At 32.9% G+C, this 22,768-nt stretch overlaps 1 protein-coding gene across 2 annotated transcripts in view; it reads right to left on the bottom strand.

Annotated features, from left to right (window-relative positions):
- The window catches only part of MDGA2 (MAM domain containing glycosylphosphatidylinositol anchor 2), an 825,106-nt gene that overhangs the window by 60,106 nt on the left and 742,232 nt on the right, over nucleotides 1-22,768 (bottom strand). For both annotated transcript variants that reach the window (XM_024231654.3, XM_054530089.2), the window contains one exon: nucleotides 10,145-10,293. In XM_024231654.3, the coding sequence (XP_024087422.3) occupies nucleotides 10,145-10,293 (149 nt within the window). The remainder of the gene's footprint in view (nucleotides 1-10,144; nucleotides 10,294-22,768) is intronic.

The raw sequence follows: 22,768 nt of genomic DNA on the forward strand, positions 1-22,768 counted from the left end.
GGTTTAAAAATTGTCCCAAAATAATGAACATGTGGGAAATGTAAAGATCAGCTTCTGCTGCCTTCCCAAATTTTCAATCATTTGGCATACAGAATGAATTTTAACAATGCCAGTTTTCCCTCTATGTCTGTTTTATTTGTTGCATAGCATTAATTGCTTTCTATCCATTAATTTTTTGTCTGCTTCCTACTCTACCGAACTATAAGCTTCATGAGATCATGGATATTTTCTGTCTGGTGCACTTCCTATCCCATGTGCACATAATAGAACATAATACATTTAATTGCAACAGATGAATCAAATCTTTATTCTTATTTCTTCAGTATTCTACAAATAAACTTAAAAAGTAGATCTTTTTGAGGTTATATTTTTAGAAAATCAAATGCACTAATAATATATTCAACCAAATATTGCTATTCAGAAAGGCAGTACTTAGTAGTAATTTGAGCTCTTCACAAGTATTTGGTTCTTTTATTTCTTGCAAGTTCAAGGAAGAACATTTTTTTTTCCCATGTTTTCCTCAGATCAAGTCAAGGGGCTGCTTGGGTGAAGAAAGTGTGAGCAGAACCACCATATGTCCCTTCCAAAAGGAGAAATTAAGGCCTGGTACCTGCATCAACATGCTCCCTCCAAAATACAGTTGACATTCCAAAGAAAATTTTGTATCAATACATAGAAGCACTTAACTGAGTTCACTAACATTAATGGGATACTAAGATACCTTCTAATATGAGGAAAGGATAATCTAAAAATTATAGAGGGATATTGTAAAGGAAAAAAATACATCCAAATTGAAACTATTTTTAAAAATTCTTCCTTTGTAAAAATTATGACCTATCATTGCAGTACCTTATATTATAGCATAAACACATATATCTTCAAAATCAGCTTATCTAAGCAGAGAAACTGCTTATTCAATATAAGAAAACTACCTATGAATTTTGTATTGTGTCATTTTGCTAAGATATGGAACTCTAAAGGAAACGTTTTAGCTTAAGATCTTTAGAACACAAAACAAAAGAACCTCATGGATATATTAGTACATTACAGATATTTTTATATTTTAACTTGAAGCTTTCCTGAGATTTTGTTTATAAATGTTATAATTTTACATTTCCTTGAAAATATTCCATTAAACCTGTGCCTAACATTCATCTCAATGACAGTTAATTTTCATTTTTAATATAAACAATCATGTTCAAGGATATGTTCTTAATATATAGAAATGAGACAAATATTTATATGAATTGACATAAGGTTATCTAAAGACAATAAGCATGTTAATAGTGAACACTGTTTTCATCCCTGCCTTTTTGCTCTCTCCCTTCCCCTAGCCTCCATTCAATCATCAAATACTCCAGATTTTGCCACATATTTTCTCTCAAATTTCCAATGCAGCATCAGATTCAGGTCATTGTATTTCATTTGAAAAAAAAAAGAACAGCTTTTACTTTGTGCTTGTCCCCTATTAATTTAGTACCACATTAATGACTATTTGATTTTTCTCTTTTGACTCTTTTAGTGTCTCCCCACTTTTCAAGGTAAAGTTTAACTTCTTTGGAACTGTTCCTATGGCCCTTCATGCCTCAAATTAATAAGAGTCATCTATGACAAAACCACAGCCAACATCATACTGAATGGACAAAAGCTGGATACATTCCCCTTGGAAACCAGCAAAGGCAAGGATGCCCTCTCTCACCACTCTTATTCAACACAACAATGGGAGTTCTGGCCAGAGCAATCAGGCAAGAAAAAGAAATAAAGGACATTCAAATAGGTAGGAAGGAAGTCAAACTATCAGACTTAATGACATGATCCTGTACCTAGTAAACCCATAGTCTCGGCCATCAGTGCTCATCAATGGTCGACTGGATGAACAAAACGTGGTACATATGCACCAAGGAATACTATGCAGCCATAAAAACTAATGCAGTTATATCCTTTGCAGGGACATGGATGGAGCTGGAGGCTATTGTCCTTAGCAAATAAATGCAGGAATAGAAAACCAAATACAGCATGTTCTAAGTTGTAAGTAGTAGCTAAATGATGTGAACACATGGACACATAGAGGGGAACAACACACACTGGGGCCTATTGAAGGGTGGAGGTTGGGCAGAGGAAAAGAATCAGGAACAATAACTAGTGGGTACTAGGATTAATACCTGGGTGATGAAATAATCTTCACAACAATCCCCCATGACACAAGTTTGCCAATATAACCAACTTGTGCATGTACACCTAAACTTAAAATAAAAGTTAAATAAAAAAGATAAGTGATGCCTATGATATCTAAATTATCACCTTCAAATTTCTACTCAAATTATTGCTTCCATATTTTTACAAATGGTTTCCAAAACTTGAAGTCTGATAAAGCAACTTAAACACTCAATGATATTTTGCACTTCTTTCTTGAACATTTTAAAACAGAAAACGGAAGCTGGGCAAACACAGCAGTCCATTACTGAGTAGTTGTACAGCAGTAGTTATGTAGTTTTATTGACATCTGTCATGTCAAACATTTATTATTCAAAGAAATATTGTTTCAGCTATTTTAGTTAAATCTTTTAAATGTTGAAAAGCAGTCAGGTTTTTGGTAGAAAAGTCATGTAAAAATGTGGATGACTCCACACTTCAAGATAATTTAAGAAACTTGAACTACAACTGAAGATGATAAAGCTAAACTAATGGTCATTTATCATTAAAATTAAAAGGAGCAATTGAAAATGATGATTGATTCAAAATCAACTGCAAGTTTAAGTGAAATGACTTATAAGGAAAGCAATTTTACCTTAAGTTAATTGAGATCTAAACAAGAGTTAAGATCCCATGGCGTATTTCTGGTAATAAAAACATCACCAAACTTATAAATAAAGCCCCAAACGCTTCTAATATTAAATGTAAAATAAATATGAGCTATACATACATTTAAGAAATATTAATACAAACAAGGAAGATAATTATTACCCAATTACTCCAGTTGAGGGTCATGGGGTGGGGGCAGGGCTTATTCCAGCAGCCAGGGTGCAAGACAGGAACCAACACCGAACAGGGCTCCATCGCATTGCAGGGCACACTCAGACACACACCCACTCTCACTCAGACTGGGAGTGATTCATTTAGACATGCCAGTTCACCTCATGTGCACATCTTTGGGATGTGAAAGGAAACCAGAGAAATCCACAGACAAGGGAGAATATGCAATCTCCATACAGATAGTGGTCCCAGCCAGGAACTGAATTTTTTTCTCATCAACATTATAACCATATGACCTTAAACAAATGACATTATTCAAGGACCTGCTGTACTTTGCTCATAAGCAAATTTGCATTTTCATATTTTAAAACTTTGTTTGTAAGTACAAACATACACACAAATGCGCATTCACACACTGTCTTCTTAGTTTCCATACAAATATAAGATTTTTCTACCTTTCAGTTCGTTTTTGCTGGAAATTTTACTACTGCTGTCTTCAGATGAAAAACTTATGCCTAAATTTTTACCACCTTCAGTTTCATATCTAATGCTTCTGACTTGTAAATTAACATATTGAAGAAAAAGTGTTCACCCAAATTCTAGTAGCATGTTTCTAATCTGGATAACGGTTTTATGCTCCCCTATCACTCCAATCTAACAAGTCCACATCTGAAAATATGGGAATACTTGTAAACATTGATTAAAAATCTTATTTATGTCAATAATTTAACCCTCTTTCACTCTTTTAAGTGTCTTTGAGGTTGCTTGTTTCCTCCACATTTCTAATTAATGTTCTCAAACCATATTTCTAAACAGAATTAAATCTATACAAAGGCAACAGACTCAGAGAAAATCCTCAAGAAGTATTTGGAGTTTTCCAAGACAAGGTACCCTTATTTTACAGAACCTTCTACAACAATCAAGGGTCCATCTCTCACCCAGGTCTCTCAAATTTACCATTTATATATCCCTCCTCATAAATACATTGTAAAATTAGTTTGTAGGAATGAAGCAGATATATGCAATGTCCTTCATTTGGAAGATGAAGATAAACTTCACTTTTTACAACTGACATATGGCTTATTTCTTTTCCACAGCCACAGAGACCATTTACAAAATGTTTTCTCTACATTTCTCTGAGTCCTTCATTCTCTCTCATCTCTATATGTTTAATGCTTTCCAGAGCATTCACTAAAGAAATTGAAGTGAATGACAGAGAAATAAGGTCACTATCTTTTTCAAAATTGTTCCCCAAAACAAAGTCAAAATTCAAGTTCTGCCTATTTTAACATTTTCTTAATTCCATTTTTCTTCTTCTCCCCTTTCACTATTCTAATCTAAATCATCAGTACATGCCCCAAATATGTGCCTAACTGTTGTACCTGTCTCTATTGTAATAACATTCAGTATACTCAGTATGGTATTATAAGATTAATCTATGGAAGATGTCACTTTATTCATGATGTAAGATTACACGAAGAATCCAGATTATCAAATCTCCACAGATTTTCCTGGACAGGCATGAAATGGTTCCTCCAAACAGTTCTTGCAATAAAATCTATCTAAATGGGTTAAGTCAAGCACACAGGTTATCCCAATTTCATTTGTCTTATCCTACTGTTCTCTTTCAGCGTCTGTAGACTGTCCAACACCATTAAGCCTTTAACAAGCAACAATAAGCAAAAAATTATTCACTAAAATAACTTTTAAAAATGTTTTAACTGGAAGGAGAAATAAGCAATAGCTCAACCATTATAGTCACATCTACTGAAGACCAAAATTAAATTTGTAATAAAGTTATCCAACAATCAATTGTATCAAACATATCTTTTCTGCTTATAACTTTTTATTAGTAATTAGTGATTACTAGTGGTCACCGTTTAAGAAGAAAGTTTAAGAATAAACCTATAAAACTAACAAACAAATGAAGTTTGCACCTCAGTGATCGTGTCTCTTGCCCCACTACCTGGCAGTACTAACTGCCCCCATCGATTTCTATGATACTCTTTGTTTATTTCTATTAAACCACTTACTTTTATAAGCCGTTGAGGACAATACTTCTTCGTTTTTAAATTCCTGGAAATTACCATATAACTAATTTAATCAAAATTTTATTGACTGAATGGGAGAGCAAATAAGTATGATAATTCTAAATATTTTAATACAACATGACTTGAGAAGACAGGAATTGGTCAATTAAGGATTTTTGAAAATAAAATATCCTGCTTTCCAAAGATACCGTCAAAAAGTCACATCATTGTGTATTTCTATGGCTGAATATAAAAAAGGAAACTGTATAAAATTGTTTATTATTTAAAACTGTAATTGTGTACATTTCAAATGAAGTAAAATGATGTTTATGTTGCTTGGTATATTTAGATAACTTAGAAACATTTTTCTTGTTTTTTAATTCCTTAGATACCAAGGAAAGTAGACATTCAAATAATCTTTTTCTCTTTCCTGTTAAGCAACAAATGAAGCAAATAATTGGAGGTTAATAGCTGTCTAAGGAGATTAAACAATTGCTTAGCTGAGCCTAAAAAGTACAACTTTGTTAGGACATAAAGATTCTGAGAAAACTTTTTTCCACGAATTAATTTTTTAGCTTCTCATTATATATTAGTTCTCTTTTTAAGTTTCTTAAAGCAGTGATTCCAGAATTTCAGTGCTTTTTTTCTAGATATAATGCATTATTTTACAAGAAAATTGTGTAAGTCAATACTGAAATCTGAGACAATTTTCCAATCAAATATAAGTACAGACCATACAGTTTAACCAAAAGGGAATTCTGGGTTCAATTTATCAACCCCCTACATCTATGAGTTTAATAACACAGCAATGGTTTTTACAGTCCTATTTAAGAATCACTAATAAGGTTTCTAAAGGTTTCTGGATTAAAAATAAGGTAAGGTCTTAGGAAGTGAACTTGCTATTAGTCTTAAAGAATCAAATTTGTTTTCAGACTTCATCTCATACACAAATGCATTATGTAATCAAGGCAATGTTTGATATTAAGAGGTGAGATATTTTATACTAGATAACCTAGGTATTTTATGGATAGAAGAAATCATTTACATGTGTAGCCTAAAAATAGAAATATTGCCTAAAATAATAAGACTTTAAAAATCACAAAATATGTAACATAAATTAATAATCCTTTGAATAAAATTTGGCCTTCTAGTAAAATACGTGAACCATAGTTATTAGGACAGAAATCCGTGTATTTAAAAATGTATACTGCTTAGGCCACATGCCTAACTCAGTGTATTTAAACCATCCAAGTTATGTTTACTATGTTCAAAAGCTCATTGATTTAGGATTCTGAAATAGTTTGGCAGATGAAAAAGGCTACATGCATGTAATATAAAATCTTCATTAAAATAATAAACAGTTCAGAATTCAAGAGTGATTTCTTTATCCAAAGGTGATTTTTAAAAGTTAGTATCTGATTGTGTCCTAAGATAGTATTGAAATTTAAATGTCAATGCCTGGTAAAGGAGAAATTTAAATTTTCTGAGATAATATAAAAATGCACCTATTTCCATTAATGCCTTTGTTTCCTGTTATTAAAAAAGAATTTTTAAAAAAAGAACTACATTGATTTTATTGTATCTAGAATACGTTTGCCCTATCATCCTAAACTTTTGTTTGTAAGTGAATCTTCAAAGGCAATGTTGCTTGCTGGGGCCATTTTGCATGTAGAGATGTTTTATGCAAGAGTTCAGTGCAGAGGTTATAGTTGTGAAAAAAAGAGGCATGTGTCTACTTGCTCCTTCTCTTTTTACACCCCATCTACAAACAGCACCATCTTATTCACATTGGCAGAATAGCACAAAGTCATTACTCTTTATTGAGACATCCCTGAAAGATACCTCAAAGTTTTCTCTCCCATGGAAACAGTAAAATTACCAATTAGAATACAGCATCATAAAAAGCACCCTGGAAAAAAACACTTATTTCTAAATATAAAAGAAAATCCTACGAACAAAGGAGTCCAGAAAAGAATGTATACAGTGGCAGGTAAAGAGTTAGCTTCAAAAATTGAGTAAGGGAAATATTTGTTTTCTGCACCATGGTTTATTACACTAGAAATATGTTTTTTTTCTCTAGCGAATAGCGTAAATCTTACAAAACCTGGAAAGAACAGTATTAGTATCAGACTTACTGATCCAATCAAGAAGGCTTGAAATGAAACTCGAAGTGGAAGAGAAAAATGTGAATCAATAACATAGATCTTACAGAAGACAATAGGTTTGAAATGAAAATGAGACATAATAAAAAAAGGTCTAGAAATTGTTTTGTGAAAACCATGACTTGAAATAACGCTTAGGCTTAGAATATAGAGTATACTAAACAAAACTCAAATAATAAAAATATTACACATGCTCAGCTCATGAAATGTACTCTTTTAAAAAATCTGTATACAACACTGACAGATGAGTATAAGAATTGCCGTAACTGTTTGTGCAAGGAGTGCCCTGCACAAGAGTACCTGGCCTGTGGAACAAGTGGGGGACATAATCCACTTCATACTCCAATTGCCTGACAGGTATAATCTTCAATTTATAGGATTAAAAACCCAGGCTTAGATATGCTCAGAAACAGGCTCAAGGTTATGTAGTTATAAAAATATGAGGCTGTATTGGCTAGAACTGGAAGCCAGGTGTGTCTGGAATTCATTAGTTTAAAAGAAAACATAGAAAAGGGAAATTTATACATACATATGGAATCATATATAATTTATTCTAAAGAAGAAGAGTAGGCGAAAATTCACTAATTTTTCAAAAGGAACAATACAATGACTGAGAAATGTGTGTCACTGCGTATCAGGGAGTTATACACCAGTTTTATGATAAAAATATAAAAAATTGAATTTGGAGATGTTCATGTCAGGAAAGGAAAATAAAAGAAGACTTTGTCACTGGAAAATGGTGTAGCAATCCTAGCAAAAAATATTACAGAGGATAGTCTGCTAATGAGTACAAGATATGGATGAGAAAGAGAAAGCTTAAATAACGGGATCTCTCTTGGGAGGAATTCTAACTCACTAAAATTTCACTTATAGGTAAGGATTTTGATTTGCATCCACAACACAGATACTGAGTAGAAACAAAGTATTTGAGGTGCATAAGAGTAAAGGAAGAGGATGATGAGAAGGGTGGGTAAATTCTATGAACTTAAAACACACAGCTAGTAATGGGAAGCTAGTAATGGGAAGTTACCCAGAGACTCCAAGAAAACATAACTGAGGAAGAAAGTAAGAAACTAAAGATACAATTATGACTCTATCTTTGCAAATAAACCTATAACCAGAAAATAGCACGATAATTACCTAAAGAAAACAATTAATTTTACAAATGAAAATTTAGTCATAGAGTCTTATATTTTTACAAAGTATGTATGACAAAAAAATGAATGTGAATGATTAAACATTGTAGTAAGGAGTTTTAAAAAGAGTATGAGGTGTGTATAGTCAAGAATCCTTATAGATATTCCAAATATGAAAGGTTATAAAATACTAGCTGTGTTAAGAAAAAAAGAAATAAGCCCAAAAGCTGACGGAGAAAGAACTGCTAATTCGTTTTGTTGCTGCTATTGTTTTTATCTTCTCTGTGTAAGAAAATTAGCAAATTAGAATGAGTAGAACAATGTTAATATAGATTTCGGTTTTGCTCAGATTTACCTACAGACCTTTTTCAGTGAGGGATAACCAGAGAAACACTGTGAATGATCCACTATGGTCTGCTGTATCGGCAGCCTGTGAGCACTTAGAGAAGAATCCAGTAATTATCAAAGGCCAGGATGTTTTCACTAAGAGAAGCTCTTTCATTTTTTGAGAATCTTAAACAGGCTGAATAAGAATATGCTACTTACAGTGTATCTTTTTTTTTTTTTTTTTTTTTTTTTTTTTTTTTTTTTTTTTTTGAGACGGAGTCTTGCTCTGTTGCCCACAGCTGGAGTGCAGTGGCGCGATCTCGGCTCACTGCAAGTTCCGCCTCACAGGTTCACACCATTCTCCTGCCTCAGCCTCCCTAGTAGCTGGGACTACAGGTGCCAGCCACCACGCCTCGCTAATTTTTTTGTATTTTTAGTAGAGACGGGGTTTCACCGTGTTAGCCAGGATGGTCTCGATCTCCTGACCTCGTGATTTGCCCGCCTCGGCCCCCCAAAGTGCTGGGATTACAGGCTTAAGTCACCGCGCCCAGCCACAGTGTATCTTAATGTGAGTAATGCGTCATACAAGTATTTTATTGTAACCTTGTGAGCAAGATAAAAACAATGGTTTTATGATAGAATAGCTGAATGAATCGTTGGAGGTTGATCAATCTTACTCGAAAATTTTATCCTTTCTACCATCCCAATTCAAAAGATTTTTCTGTGATTTAGTTAAGGAAGTGGAACACACACTTTGCCAATCTAGGGATAATACAAGGTTTTGGGAGAGAGCTAATAGATTATGTGGTGATCAAATAAATCTTCAAAAATGTTTTGTTATGCTGAAATTCATCCAGATAATATGCTAACAAGAAACAATGTAAAGACCTACACTTAAATTTCAAAAATAACATTTATACAAAGGATACGTGAATTTAACATTTTAACCCTTTGAAAAAGATACAGTTTTTTCCACATAATCCTTGATCTTCAGCTCCCTTAAGAAACTATCATACTTCAATTTGTTTTCATTTTACAAAAATATTTCTATTTCTCAGACATATTAAATTAGCTTATGCAACATTCTGTATATGTCTTGAACTCCTAAAGCAAAAATATGTACAACTTCTGGCTTCTTAGGAAACAAGACAAATGGTTATGCAGTATAGGTGAGTGTGAGCACATCTGAAATAAGTTCCTTTTATGAAGTTATACCATGTAATTTATCTCGCATATCTAGTGATGAAGGATTTTAGAAGGCGCAAAGGCTGTCACTTTAGTATGTCTGCTGTCATAGTGAAAAATGTGTAATTTCAAAGATTTTTAAGTAATGTGGAACAGTTTGTGTGGAGTAATATACATATGGTGAAAACATATCTATCTATCTGTCTATCTATATACAGAAACACATATACATAAAATATATTTTGGAATTCATGCAAAACTATTAGAAAAATGATAACAAGGTCTTCACAGAGGACCACAAAGAAAAAACGACATTGATTAGATTTCTCACCTGCCTGATACCCAACCGGTATGCAACAATCCGATCCACTGCATCAGGATTCATCTGTGTCCACTGCAGACTGTAAGAATAAACACGGTGTCTGTTCTGCCATACTGGATTGTAGGTATCATAATAGAATTCTGGAGCATAGGCCTTTCCTGAAAACAGAAAGTGTGCTTAAATTTGAATGAAGACATATTGTAGTGTAAGCATACTTATTCCCTTTGGCCCTTTTACCATTTCTACTCTATCTTTCATTAGTAATTATAAAATCCAATCAATTTTCTGGATATGTTTTGAGAACAGATGTGAGATTTCCTGGTTGATTGGATGAGCAGTGTGAGAAGAGAAGGAAGAACACAAAGCATTTGGACTAAGTGATTGGAGGAATGGGATTTTCATCAACCAAAATGGAAATCCATGGGAGGATGAAATCTGGAGAAAGAAGATCAAAGTCATTTTTAAATAATTTGAGTGATCTAAGTGGATACATCAAGTATGCAGTAGGATATAACTAGTCTGGAATACAAGAGAGATCAGGACTGGAGATATAATCTGGCTAACGATAGGCATGCAGATAGAATTTAAATTTAAAGCCATGAGACAGATGATATCACCAAGGGAGTGTGAGTAGATAGAGAAGGTGAAAGTCTGACACTGGGGCAATCCAAGGTTAAGAGTTATGGGAGGAGATAACAACCACACAGAAGCCTGACAGGGAACAACCATAACTTTGGGGAAAACTAAAAATGTGGTGTCCTAGAGGTCAAAAGAGGTATTTGGGGAAGTGAGTGATCCACTGTATAGAAAACAATTAGTGGAAATGGAAATTTGTGTTTGTATTACCTGCAGCTTTCATCAATAAAGTGAACTTAATAAAACTTAAAACAATTAATTAATAAAAGATCTGGTCAATATTTAGCTTATATTTAGATTTTTAAAGAAATGTGAATTACATGTAGTGTATATAGCACATACAAACCATCTCAGTTTTTCTGAATTGCCAAAATGAAAAGTTTACACACCATTTGGAATTACAGATCCAACTTCCCAATATTCTGAAGTATATTTTTTTCTATTACACATAACATATTTATTTAATAATACAACAATATTTAATGAGAACCCATTCAATGCAAAATATTGTCCTAGGTATTAAGAACACAATGAATGAGGAGGTATGGCCTCCTCATTCATGGAAATTAATTACATTTTTTTCCAGACTTTTCATGTAGCTTCGCAATTCTTAATAAGTTGAAAAGCTGTATTTTTATCATCACTCATTTAACATCTTTTCTTTTTTTCTTTCTTTTAATTAGATTAGGCCAGATGTAGGGCTCGTGCCTGTAATCCCAACACTTTGAGCAGCAGAGGTGCTCAGATCTCTTGAACCTAGTTGTTAAAGACCTACCAAACTGAGCAACATAGCAAAATAATGTCTCTACCAGAAAAAAAAAAAAAAAAAAGAGCCGGGTGTGGTGGAGTGTACCTATGGTCTCAGCTACTCAGGAAGACCTACTTGCTGTGGTGGGAGGATCACCTGAGCCTAGGGAGGCAGAGGTTGCGGTGAGCCAAGATTGTGCCATTGCACTCCAGCCTGGGGGACAGAGCCAGGCCCCATCAAAAAAAAAAAAGAAAAAAGAAAAAAAAGCAAAGTCTCAAATGAGAGGAAAACAACATACTGAGTGAAGGAATCAACAAGCAAAGCATTCTTGATAATTTGTATTTGAAACAAAATTTTTCAAAATGAAATAAAGAAGGTGAATTTAGTAGTAGCTGAGTTAGACAGCTAGAGGTTTTAATTAAAAATACACATCCAATACCTACAAATTTACTAAAGAAGTAATGAGCTGCTTAGACGAGTAACATAAACCTAGAGTGTTTTCATTACAGAGTAGTATCTAGATTGAATTGAGGAGGTAAAAGTCTAGTGTTCCTTTTCTATGAGGACTGAGGGGTTGCTTCTGTTATTTAATCAAGGAAGAAACCTAAGGGTGATTGATTCAGTTCTAAGTAGCCCATTCTTAATAAAATAAACAATTCATTCAAAGAGAATCAAGAAGAGAATACAGGCACAACTAGGGGTTTTTTTAGCATGGATAAAAAGGCGGAGGGGCAAACAGTTTTTAGGAGTTGAAATAGATCACAGAAAAAATCAGAATAAATGTTAACAGATATATGAAATTAGATGAATACCAGTGATTTCCTAGTAAAATGGTAAATATTTTGACTTAGAAATGTTCTACCAATGACCTTTGAATATGGAATGGCCTACCTCAGTAGACTATAAATTTCCCTTTACTCGAGGTATTTAGTCAACACTTAAACAGCCATTTAGCAGGGCTGAGATGGGTAGCTGCCCACAAGATGGTCATTTAAAATAACTTTCAGTCCTGAAACTGAACCGTGTAGGCTGCTATAAAACATTTGCCCGTCAAACTGGATTTGATATGTTAATTAATTTTAGATTAAGTATGGTTTAAATACGGAGGAACTGCCACTTCAAAATTATCTCATAACATTAAAAAATTCCTCTTGAAAGGCCATATTTATTAAATAGAATAAGGTCTTTCAAAATATAGTATTCATAAGGATGAATTCATCTCTAAGGTGGTGACCAGGAATCCAGACATTCTCAAATACCCTAGGTTATTCTGATGCAAGGAAATACAAACCTTACAATTTGGAATGCTTTAAAGAGGCTGAAATTTCTCTCTGAAATTACCTACAAGTCTATATAACAAAAGATGTAAAAACTTATCCTAAAGTCATAAGAAACATCTCTTTGGTCTTCTTCCTCCTCTGAGACTGGCAGCAGCATGCCTGATCCAACAGCCAGGATCTCTCTGGGGCAAGACTGAGAGACATCAGATAATGGGGATGGAGCGAAGTAAGATAGAATAATAACAGGAAATATTCGAAGCATTTCAGGAAGTAGCTATCTTATTATAGTTGACTTTTGTTGACTACCACGAGGATAACTGGCTGCATGCCATGAATACAAATTGTCATTATTCTAGGAACATTATTTATCTAAATGAACTGAAATTTAGATTTCAGTTACCTCAGTTAGAAATTGAGGTTACTGAAATACTTTCACCCTGAAGTTAAAAAACAGATCCTCATGATCTTGTGAGTCATATGAATTTGTTTACCAAGATCCATTTTCGAGGTAGTAAAAAAATTAAGCTCCAATCTAACCCACTAAAATATTACAAATAGATCAAATTTCACTATAAAGTGTTATCTTTATATTTAATTGCAGGCTATCACAAAGACTTTCCAATGTATTTTTTTAAATGCTTTATCTGCATTGGGTAAATCACAGGTAATATTTTTTCATGGAGAATTAGATTAGAAAATACTTTAGAGATTATTTCAATATCTCATATTATAGATAAATTAAGGTGCAGAATGGAGATGGGGATAACATATGAAAGATTATACAAATAAATAATCAAATACAATAAGATCCGTTACATTTTTTTACTTAGAATCATGAGATTAGAAAATAAAGTTTTTTTTAGTTGAATAATCATATTATTTGGAATTAAAGGTAAAAAATATTTTTAGATGGTGCATAAATAGTAATGATTAGTAATAAGTAATTGCTAATCAAATAATTTTCAATTGTTACGATTAAATATAGGCATGCTTACTTACGCCTCACAGCATACTTTCTACTGAACCTACTGTGGAAAAGCTTTAAAAAGGAAAAATGCTTCCTGATTTTATTGGAAAAGGGCATCTTAAATTTTTTGAAACGGGACACACTTAATTTTCTCCTCTAATTTCAGATCCAATTGTACTTTATGCTTATATACTCATTTGTAAGAAAGACACAGTAAAACCAAAGAAATATCCTTATAATAATCTTGGGTTTTGACATCCAAACATGACATCTACTGGTTGAACAGGGAAAGAATTCATAAATATATATATTTTTATGACTCAGGCATTTTAATTTTTCCAATAAGCATACAAAAAAAATTTTCTTACTCTGTCACATTCTAGTTTTATTCTTATACAATGTTGTTCCAATCTAACTTTTCACATTCTAGTTTTATCCTTATACAATGTTGTTCCGATCTAAATATTTTCAGATTAACTGATCTAGAACTATATTCATTAACTGAACTGGGAGGTAAACTTTGGAATCATCACGTATGATTATATATAAATCCTGGATTTAAAAAATATCCCTAAAATATCTATATAGAAAAAATTTGTTTTTGAAAATATTTTATAGAGTTATATAGAAATACTGGTATTTCATTTTGCAAAATGGTTTTGAAAAATGATTACATTGAGATTGCAAAATATAATTTTATGCATAAAGTTCAAACATAAATTAAAAACAATTATTATTCCCACTATGAACACTTAAAATGTGCTTGGATAAAGGAACTGATTTTAGTAAAGTCAATACAGATTTTGAAATAAAAACAAAAGACGGTATATAATAGTGATCAAGACCATACATATCTCGCTTTTGAAAATAATTCCCATTTTGGAAAATAGACTGTATGAATATAAACTTAAAAGAACTACACAGGTTTATAGGACATGTTTGCAAATTTAGGGGTATCTATTAATTTTTCACTTTGTAAAAGAGACAATATGTAGCTAATACATGTTGCTTTCCTACGAGGTGCTGAGAAAATCTAGATAAATAAAATGAGCCCATTTTATTATCAGATTGCACAATCTCAGAAAAAAAACTCATACAGACAACAAATTCTGATACAGTTGGTGGTGTAATTGACTCAAAACAAGAACAAATTTTTATCTTTCATCTAGAAATGCTAGATGAAATTATGCCAAACCTCTTTTTAGATGTATGTTTGCAAGCAAGAAAAAGAAGTCTCTAGGGATCAAAAAACACTGCTGAAAACAAGACATTTAATAAGAGTTTGGGGAGAAAAATAGAGTGCTGTTGGTCTTTTTTACCATTGGGAGATGGATTTTCAGGCCCATGGGAGATAAGGTTAATAGACTACTGCAAGAAGAGAAGTTGGTAATGAAGCCACCACCTATGACTAAAATCTAGAAAAGTTATAGTTTCAGACATAGGATATACCAAAAAACATTTGACTCTCACCAGTATAGGAAGATGATAAAAATATTTATGTTACCATAAAATTTTTTTGACTTTTGATACTGCTGGAGTGCTTGAAAAGAGCCAATGCCAAATTGATCTTGAAAGACATGCTGTGAACTTGAAGTGCAGAGAATTCCTCTAAATCCCAATGATTATAAATTCACAAACATTTTGAATATACAAATACACAAGAAAACATTCCACTGTGAGAGACTAACAAGGTAAATAAATAGTAAGATTAGACTTCAGATAATAGAAAAATAAAATAGAATTTAGGCTGGGCACACTGGCTCACGCCTGTAATCCCAGCACTTTGGGAAGTCAAGGTGGGAGGATCACTTGAGGTCAGGAGTTCAAGACCAGCCTGGCAAACATGCTGAAACCCCATCTCTACTAAAAATGCAAAAATCAACTGGGAGTGGTGGCAGGCACCAGTAATCCCGGCTACTCGGGAGGCTGAGGCAGGGGAATCGCTTGAATACGGGAGGCAGAGGTTGCAGTGAGCTGAGATTGCCCAACTACACTCCAGCCTGGAAGACAAAGCAAGACTCTATCTCAAAAAAAAAAAAAAAAAAGAAAAGAAAAGAAAAGAAAATAGAATTTATAAGTATACTTAATAAGACCGAAGTCATACAATAGAAAAATATAAACGAACACCATGGAACATTCTACGAAAGAATAGTTGATACTGTCTACTGGAACCAAAGAAAGCGTTCACAAGAGAAATGTCAGGCATTTTAACTGATCTTAAAGAAGAAAAAAATCAAATCTCTCAGCCAGAAAAGGTTGGTTCATGAAGGGATAAAAAAAGAGAAGAAATAAAGCATGTCCTTAGGTGGAGAAAAATGAACATGTTATAGATACTTTAGAAACTACTATAGGATATGGTACTGTTATAACATTCAGTACCCACCCTTCCTGCCAAACTGTCCAATTCTCAAGAACAGGGATGATATCAGCTCTCACCACAATGGCTGACATAATCCATGTGCTTGCAGAATACAGGAAAAATATGTCAGTGCTAACTTGTGAAGCATCTTAGTGCTATAAGATGTTGAATATTTACTCTAAAGTCCAGTTATTCTGAAATGATTTTAACCAGTCCTCATGTAAATGGGAGAAAAGATTTTACAGTGAAGCCACTGATTTTCACTTTTTTAGTGTGAAAAGAACTCAGTGATGGCAAATAATTGGATAGGAACCAAATAATTTAAATGGTGGTAAGGAAAGAATTTCACAAAAGACACACTTGCAAAGCATAAAAAATAATAAAACCTAATTTAAAACTTCTCAAATGTATACTGAAATCCAAGGTGAACCTAAACGCCGATGATACACTGATTTGAAAAAAAAAAAAAAAAGAAAGAAAAAAAGCCTTCTAAAAATCAGAAATCAGAGCTCTAGAAGCTAATCAATATAGCCAAACGATTTGAGAATCAAAGTCATATAGTGTTCACATACATAGACTGGCTAAGGCGGTGGGTTATTGTTAAAATGTTAGGTAAAATATACAATAAAAATATATGCAGCTCTCTGTCATTCCTCCATAGGGCAAAACACAGAACATGCAACTATTGGAACCAAAATTACATTCTCTTCAAATTAATGAATCTTGAGTAATATTAATTAGAAAAGAAGAGAGAAAAACATGTTGCTACAGAAACAGGCATTTTTCTAAATGTTTAATCAGGGAAATGATATAAATTTATTTTATGTTTTACAACAATAACTGCTGGGAAAGAAGCTAATGGATTGAATGAGTGAGAAACTTAGGCAGGAAACTAGTAAAAAAAAATACTGCCTATATAAAAAAAAGATATGTGATTTGAGAAAAGAAGAAAAGCTGATGAATTCAAAAGTGATTGCGCATACTGCTGATCAACATGTGTCTTCTGACCGGATGCTGAGTGTAGACTCCTAAATTTTCAGTCTTGAGAGAGGAATGGTCACTAGCGTCTCTAACTGAGAGAGAAAATGACTGTGAGTATCTCATCCTGGAAAAGGAGTGAAAAATTTCATTACCTCTTGAGATTCTGTCCTTCCGAAGGCTTATTGTTTTAGATTCAAAGCCATATAAAAGTATGTGTCATGAAATTGGGAGCATAAAGAATACTTTGAGGAAAATAAGATTTAATTCTGTCAAGTCAAAAGAAAATTTTAAAAAATAGCAATATACTCATCGCTGTTATCTATATTTGGCATTTATTTGTAGGGTATTTAATATTAGGTCTTATATTAAAAGTAAGTAGTGCAGGAATTATTACCAATTTGATGGGTTCTACCTATTTCATTGGCTTGAAAGATACTAAATTAATATGAAGAGGGAATTTAAAAATGTTAAACATGCAAGCAGTACTTAACAAATTAAACAATTGTATTTGATTTTAAAACAATATCTTAGAATTAAGATGAATGTCATAGCAGCAATAAAACTCAATGTCATTAATAGCTTGTTCAACAGTGATAACTTGTCAATATGTATGCAGGAAATAAAAACATAACAACTAATTTATACAACAGTGAAGTCAATGACAACATCTCTCAGTTAAAGATTCATTTTTAAAATGAAGGCAAGATGTGTGTAACAATTTATAATCCAACTAAATCATTTAGGTCAAGTGCCTTTGTACTTGAGACAGAGAAGTGTTTATCAAAACTGTGTCTTCCAATTTAGTAACAGCGAATATATTTTTCAATGACCAGTCATTATCACGACATTATTTTTAAATAGCAGTATAGCTGGTGTATTCATCCCTTACTTGAATTCATTTTCTTCTGCTCGAGGCAGAGCTGTACACATCACATTAAGGCAGACTACCCTGCGACCACACTTCAGCACTCAAGAGCTTCCGAAGAATTTATAGCCCTGGAAAGCAGGTTTACTGATTAGTTAAATAATAAAACTATTGATTATATTGTCAGTCTTTACAAATCACTGGGATCTTTATAGAAAGCCTTTAAATCTGCTCAGGCATAAGGTACAATTGCTTTGGTTACAATATTATGATTTCTCTTGTAGGTTATGCCTCTTCAAAATAAAACTGCTGAAAAAATAAATGTCTCATTTCCCAGAAATGATTTTATTTAAAACATTCTGTATCAAGTTAGTATTCCTATTATTAATCTGGAAAACTTGTTTACGAAAATCAATTTTAGCATTATTTAAAAAAAATTCAGTCACAAAAACAATAAGTTCAGCCAATAGATGAATTTATGAACTGATAAATTCATAATAATATGTCTAAAGCATTTTTATGATGAACATATACCAAGAGAAACTGGGAAAAAGCTTTATGGAATTTATGGCTAAATTCACTTATAAAAGGAAGTCTTGCCCACTCATCTTTTTCTGATTCCTCTCTTGCATTTACAGATTCATCTTTTAGATTGCCTCTTCTTTGTAACTATTAGAGTTTATTCTAATAACATTGAATCTCACTCTTACCACTTCACACCAACAAAAGCTTTGTAACTCAGTATTTATTGAATAAATCAATCAATGAACTTTCCACATGATTTCACTTCTCCTATTCACTTTCTAGTGACTCAGCATGCCAATAACTGAATGTTTCTAAAGCCCCAGTTTCATCTTCACACACCTTGATCCCATAAACTAAAATACTTTCCTCCTGCAGTTCCTCTCTGCTTTTCAATTGTTATCTATCTTTTAATACCAAAATCACGACTATCCTTCCTTCCTTCAGTAACTCTCTGTTCTATGGTAATTATTTACATCACAGTACTTAGCATTTAATTACGAAAACGTATCATAATTTTATCCCAATACATAAGAATTCCTGAAAATGTTTTCTATAAAATCATTTTTATTTCTTGTTGAGGCCCTTTCCCAGATTTAGACATAATATAGTTGAGGCCAGTAGAGGGTACTGAACAATACAAAGCAACCACACCATTTAAAATGTAAAAATCATTCTTAGCTCATGGGCCATATACACACAGTTGGCCAGCTGAATTTGGCTCTGGGGTCACATGATTGCTAAACTCTGTTCTAAATTATTTCAGGATGTTACAGTTTGCAATGTATTGTTACTAGGTTCTTATCTGAGAGTTCAGAATATGCTAAGTTTACATCTAAAAAGTGTCTTTCTTAGGCTTGACCTGTCTGATGAATTGTTATTTTAAACAAATATGCTATTTATGTATGTATGAACCATAGCTTTGGTGAAGAGTGAAAGTTAACCACATAGAATCTCTAACTAGCAAAGTATAAAACTTGAAAGACTCCAAGCCTAGATTCCCTGTGCTAATTTGAATGATGTATATTTAACATTTATGTTACATCAAACCCCTAAAAAGGGAAAATGAATATTAGGAAGTTACATCTGACAGATTTGGTACCTCCTAAATATGAATACTGGGTCTATGGTATTACTTGCTTGGAAACTTTGCTAATTATTCCTCAAGGTGAAGGTTATGAAAGACCTATGATTTATGTGATCCAGTTTTGACAATAGAGTTTATTTGGTAGGGCAAATGTGTATATATCAAGTATATATACATATATATGTGTGTGTGTGTATGCGTGTATGTGTGTGTGTATATATATATATATAGAGAGAGAGAGAGAGAGAGAGAGAGATTTTTTTTTTTTTTTTGAGATGGACTCTCACTCTGTCTCCCAGGCCGGAGTGCAATGGTGCAATCTTGGCTCACTGCAACATCCACCTTCCAGATTCAAGTGATTCTCCTACTTTAGCCTCCGCAGTAGCTGGGATTACACATCCATCTAATTTTTGTATTTTTAGTAGAGAGGTTTTTGCCATGTTGGCCTGGCTGGTCTCGAACTCCTGGCCTCAGGTGATCCACCCTCCTCAGCCTCCCAAAGTGTTGGGATTACAAGCAGGAGCCACTGCGCCCAGCCCATGATTATGTAATTTGAGAGGGTAACAAATGCAAAATTCACCTAATCATGCAATGAGTTGACAGGTTATTTGTGCTCCTATTTTTATTATTTTCAGAATTGACCATGTCATTCCAATTGTAAGTATTCATTTACAACTGAAAACTATTTATTTCATGAGTATGCAACACCCAAAGAAGAAAAAAAAACTGAAAAGATTGAGAAGTTCAATATTTCTAACATGTAATACCCAAATGTTGGCAAAAGTTTAATTTAATAAGTTTAACAAAGTTTAATAAAGTTTAACAGAATTTGTCTCCCACAGATAGATAATTAAAACTTAGTCCCAATTGCACTTTGTAGATGCAGTACAAGCAATACTTTTTAAAATTCTCTAGAACAAATTAAAAGAGATTTAAGATGTCATCAGCGTATTTTTTTTAAAGCCAAATTACTCTCATATCCTTTTTGGTATTCTATGCATTATTCTTTCATATACCAACATCAGTAAAAAAAAAAAACACAAACTTTGGTAAATAAAAACAGTAATATTTAGAATATTTAATGGACTTTTTAAAAATCACAAACTTAAAAACCCTTAGAAGAAAACTTCAGCTAAAATAAGTGCTTATTTTCCTTGCTTAAATAATCTTATATAAGACCGGTTTAATGACAAATAATGACTAAGAAGATTCTATTTATTGCATGTACTTGAGAAAGAGTTAATCACTCTGGCAAATATTTTCTTTCCTTAGGATTATTCGTAAAATCCCTATCCTTATAACTACCTTCATTTTGACAAAGCGACTGCTGCTACTAAATACAATACCTCCATGAAATGACCACATTATATTTTATCACCCTTTCAATAGTTAATTGTCTTAATTTATCTTCCTGTTTTTTAAATAAATTATAAGCTCCAGATGGCAAATATCTCTTCTTCATATATTGTCCCATCGGTTGAGGATCTGAAAGGAAATCAATTGTACTTAAAATAAAACTCTTTTTAAAAATCTCAAAATCTGGGCCAGGCGCGGTGGCTCATGCCTGTAATCCCAATGCTTTGGGAGGCCGAGGCGGGCGGATCACAAGGTCAAGAGTTCAAGACCAGCCTGACTAACATGGTGAAACATCGTCTCTACTAAAAATACAAAAATTAGCAGGGCATGGTGGCACGCACCTGTAATCCCAGCTACTCAGCAGGCTGAGGCAGGAGAATTGCTTGAATCAGGGAGGAGGTGGTTACAGTGAGCCAAGATTGAGCCACTACACGCCAGCATGGGTGACAGAGTGAGACTACATCTCAAAAAAAAAAAAAAATCTCAAAATCTTTTTATTGAGATAGTCATTTGCAGCTGGTAGGAAAGAAGAAGTAATTCAGGTACTTACTTCTTACAGAGTTGTTATCAGAAATATGTTAATTTAAATTTTGTCAATTGAAATAATATTTTTAAATTTGTTAATATTATCAGGGAAAATATCTCCCCTGAATAAAGCACTCAAATATGTAACACGTTTTTCAGTAGAACTTTGGAGGACAAATTTCTTTTATAATTTTCAGTTATAATTCAGAAAAAAATGTGTTTCATTCCAATTTCTTTTAGTTTATTTTTGCTTCTTTTTTTTTTTTTTTTTTTTTTTTTTGAGATGGAGTCTAGCTCTGTCACCCAGGCTGGAGTGCAGTGGTGCCATCTCAACTCACTGCAACCTCTGCCTCCTGGGTTCCAGTGATTCTCCTGCCTCAGCCTCCTGAGTAGCGGGGACTAGAGGCATGAGCCACCACACTCAGCTAATTTTTGTATTTTTACTAGAGACGGGGTTTCGCCATGTTGGCCAGGTTGGTCTCGAACTCCTGACCTCAGGTGATCCACCAGCCTCGGCCTCCCAAAGGGTTGAGATTACAGGCATGAGCCACCGCGCCCAGCCTACTTTTGTTATTATAATTGAGAAATGTAATCAATTTAATTGTAGTCGTATGAATAAAAACATTTTTAAATTTTTCATTAAATTTTTATTTAAGTAAATAAAAATGACTGGAGTAATCCATAGAATATCAAAAAATATCGATGGAATAACAATAAGTAATATAGAGAAAAATGGAATAATGTGTGTGTACATAACCCATAATTCGACAAATTCCAATTATTTAAGCTTTACGTTTTTTACAATACTCCAATCTTCAGAGATGCATTTAAAGAAAATGCCATATAGCAGGATTCTCATGATATACGGTTCATTTCCTTTATTAGTATGTATTAGCATAAAGAACGATAGCTATGAAGTAATTAAAATTATGGCAACTTCAATTTTCTTTTCCTAATTAAAAAAAATGGAAAGGAAGATCTTTAGACTTGTATGAAAACTTGTAACTTAGTCTTTTTATAATTTGCTTCAATAAAGTTCACATGAATATAATATTACATTATATAATCTATTTTCCTTTAGATACTTTTTAAATGTTTAGATATTCACAGAATGTATGTTTATAAAAATATATACTTGAAAAGTTATTTAAGTATAATGAGTCAAAATGATCTAAATTTCAAAATCATTTTTCTTCAATATTTTAAATATAGGATGAACACAAACCTAGTTTTATAACCTTTCCTAAAATCATCTTCCTGTATTAATACTTTATAACCACTAGAAAGGCAAAGATCATTAAAATAAG

This window comes from Pongo abelii, chromosome 15 (assembly GCF_028885655.2).
Source record: "Pongo abelii isolate AG06213 chromosome 15, NHGRI_mPonAbe1-v2.0_pri, whole genome shotgun sequence".
In the NCBI taxonomy this organism is placed as follows: Eukaryota; Metazoa; Chordata; class Mammalia; order Primates; family Hominidae; genus Pongo; species Pongo abelii.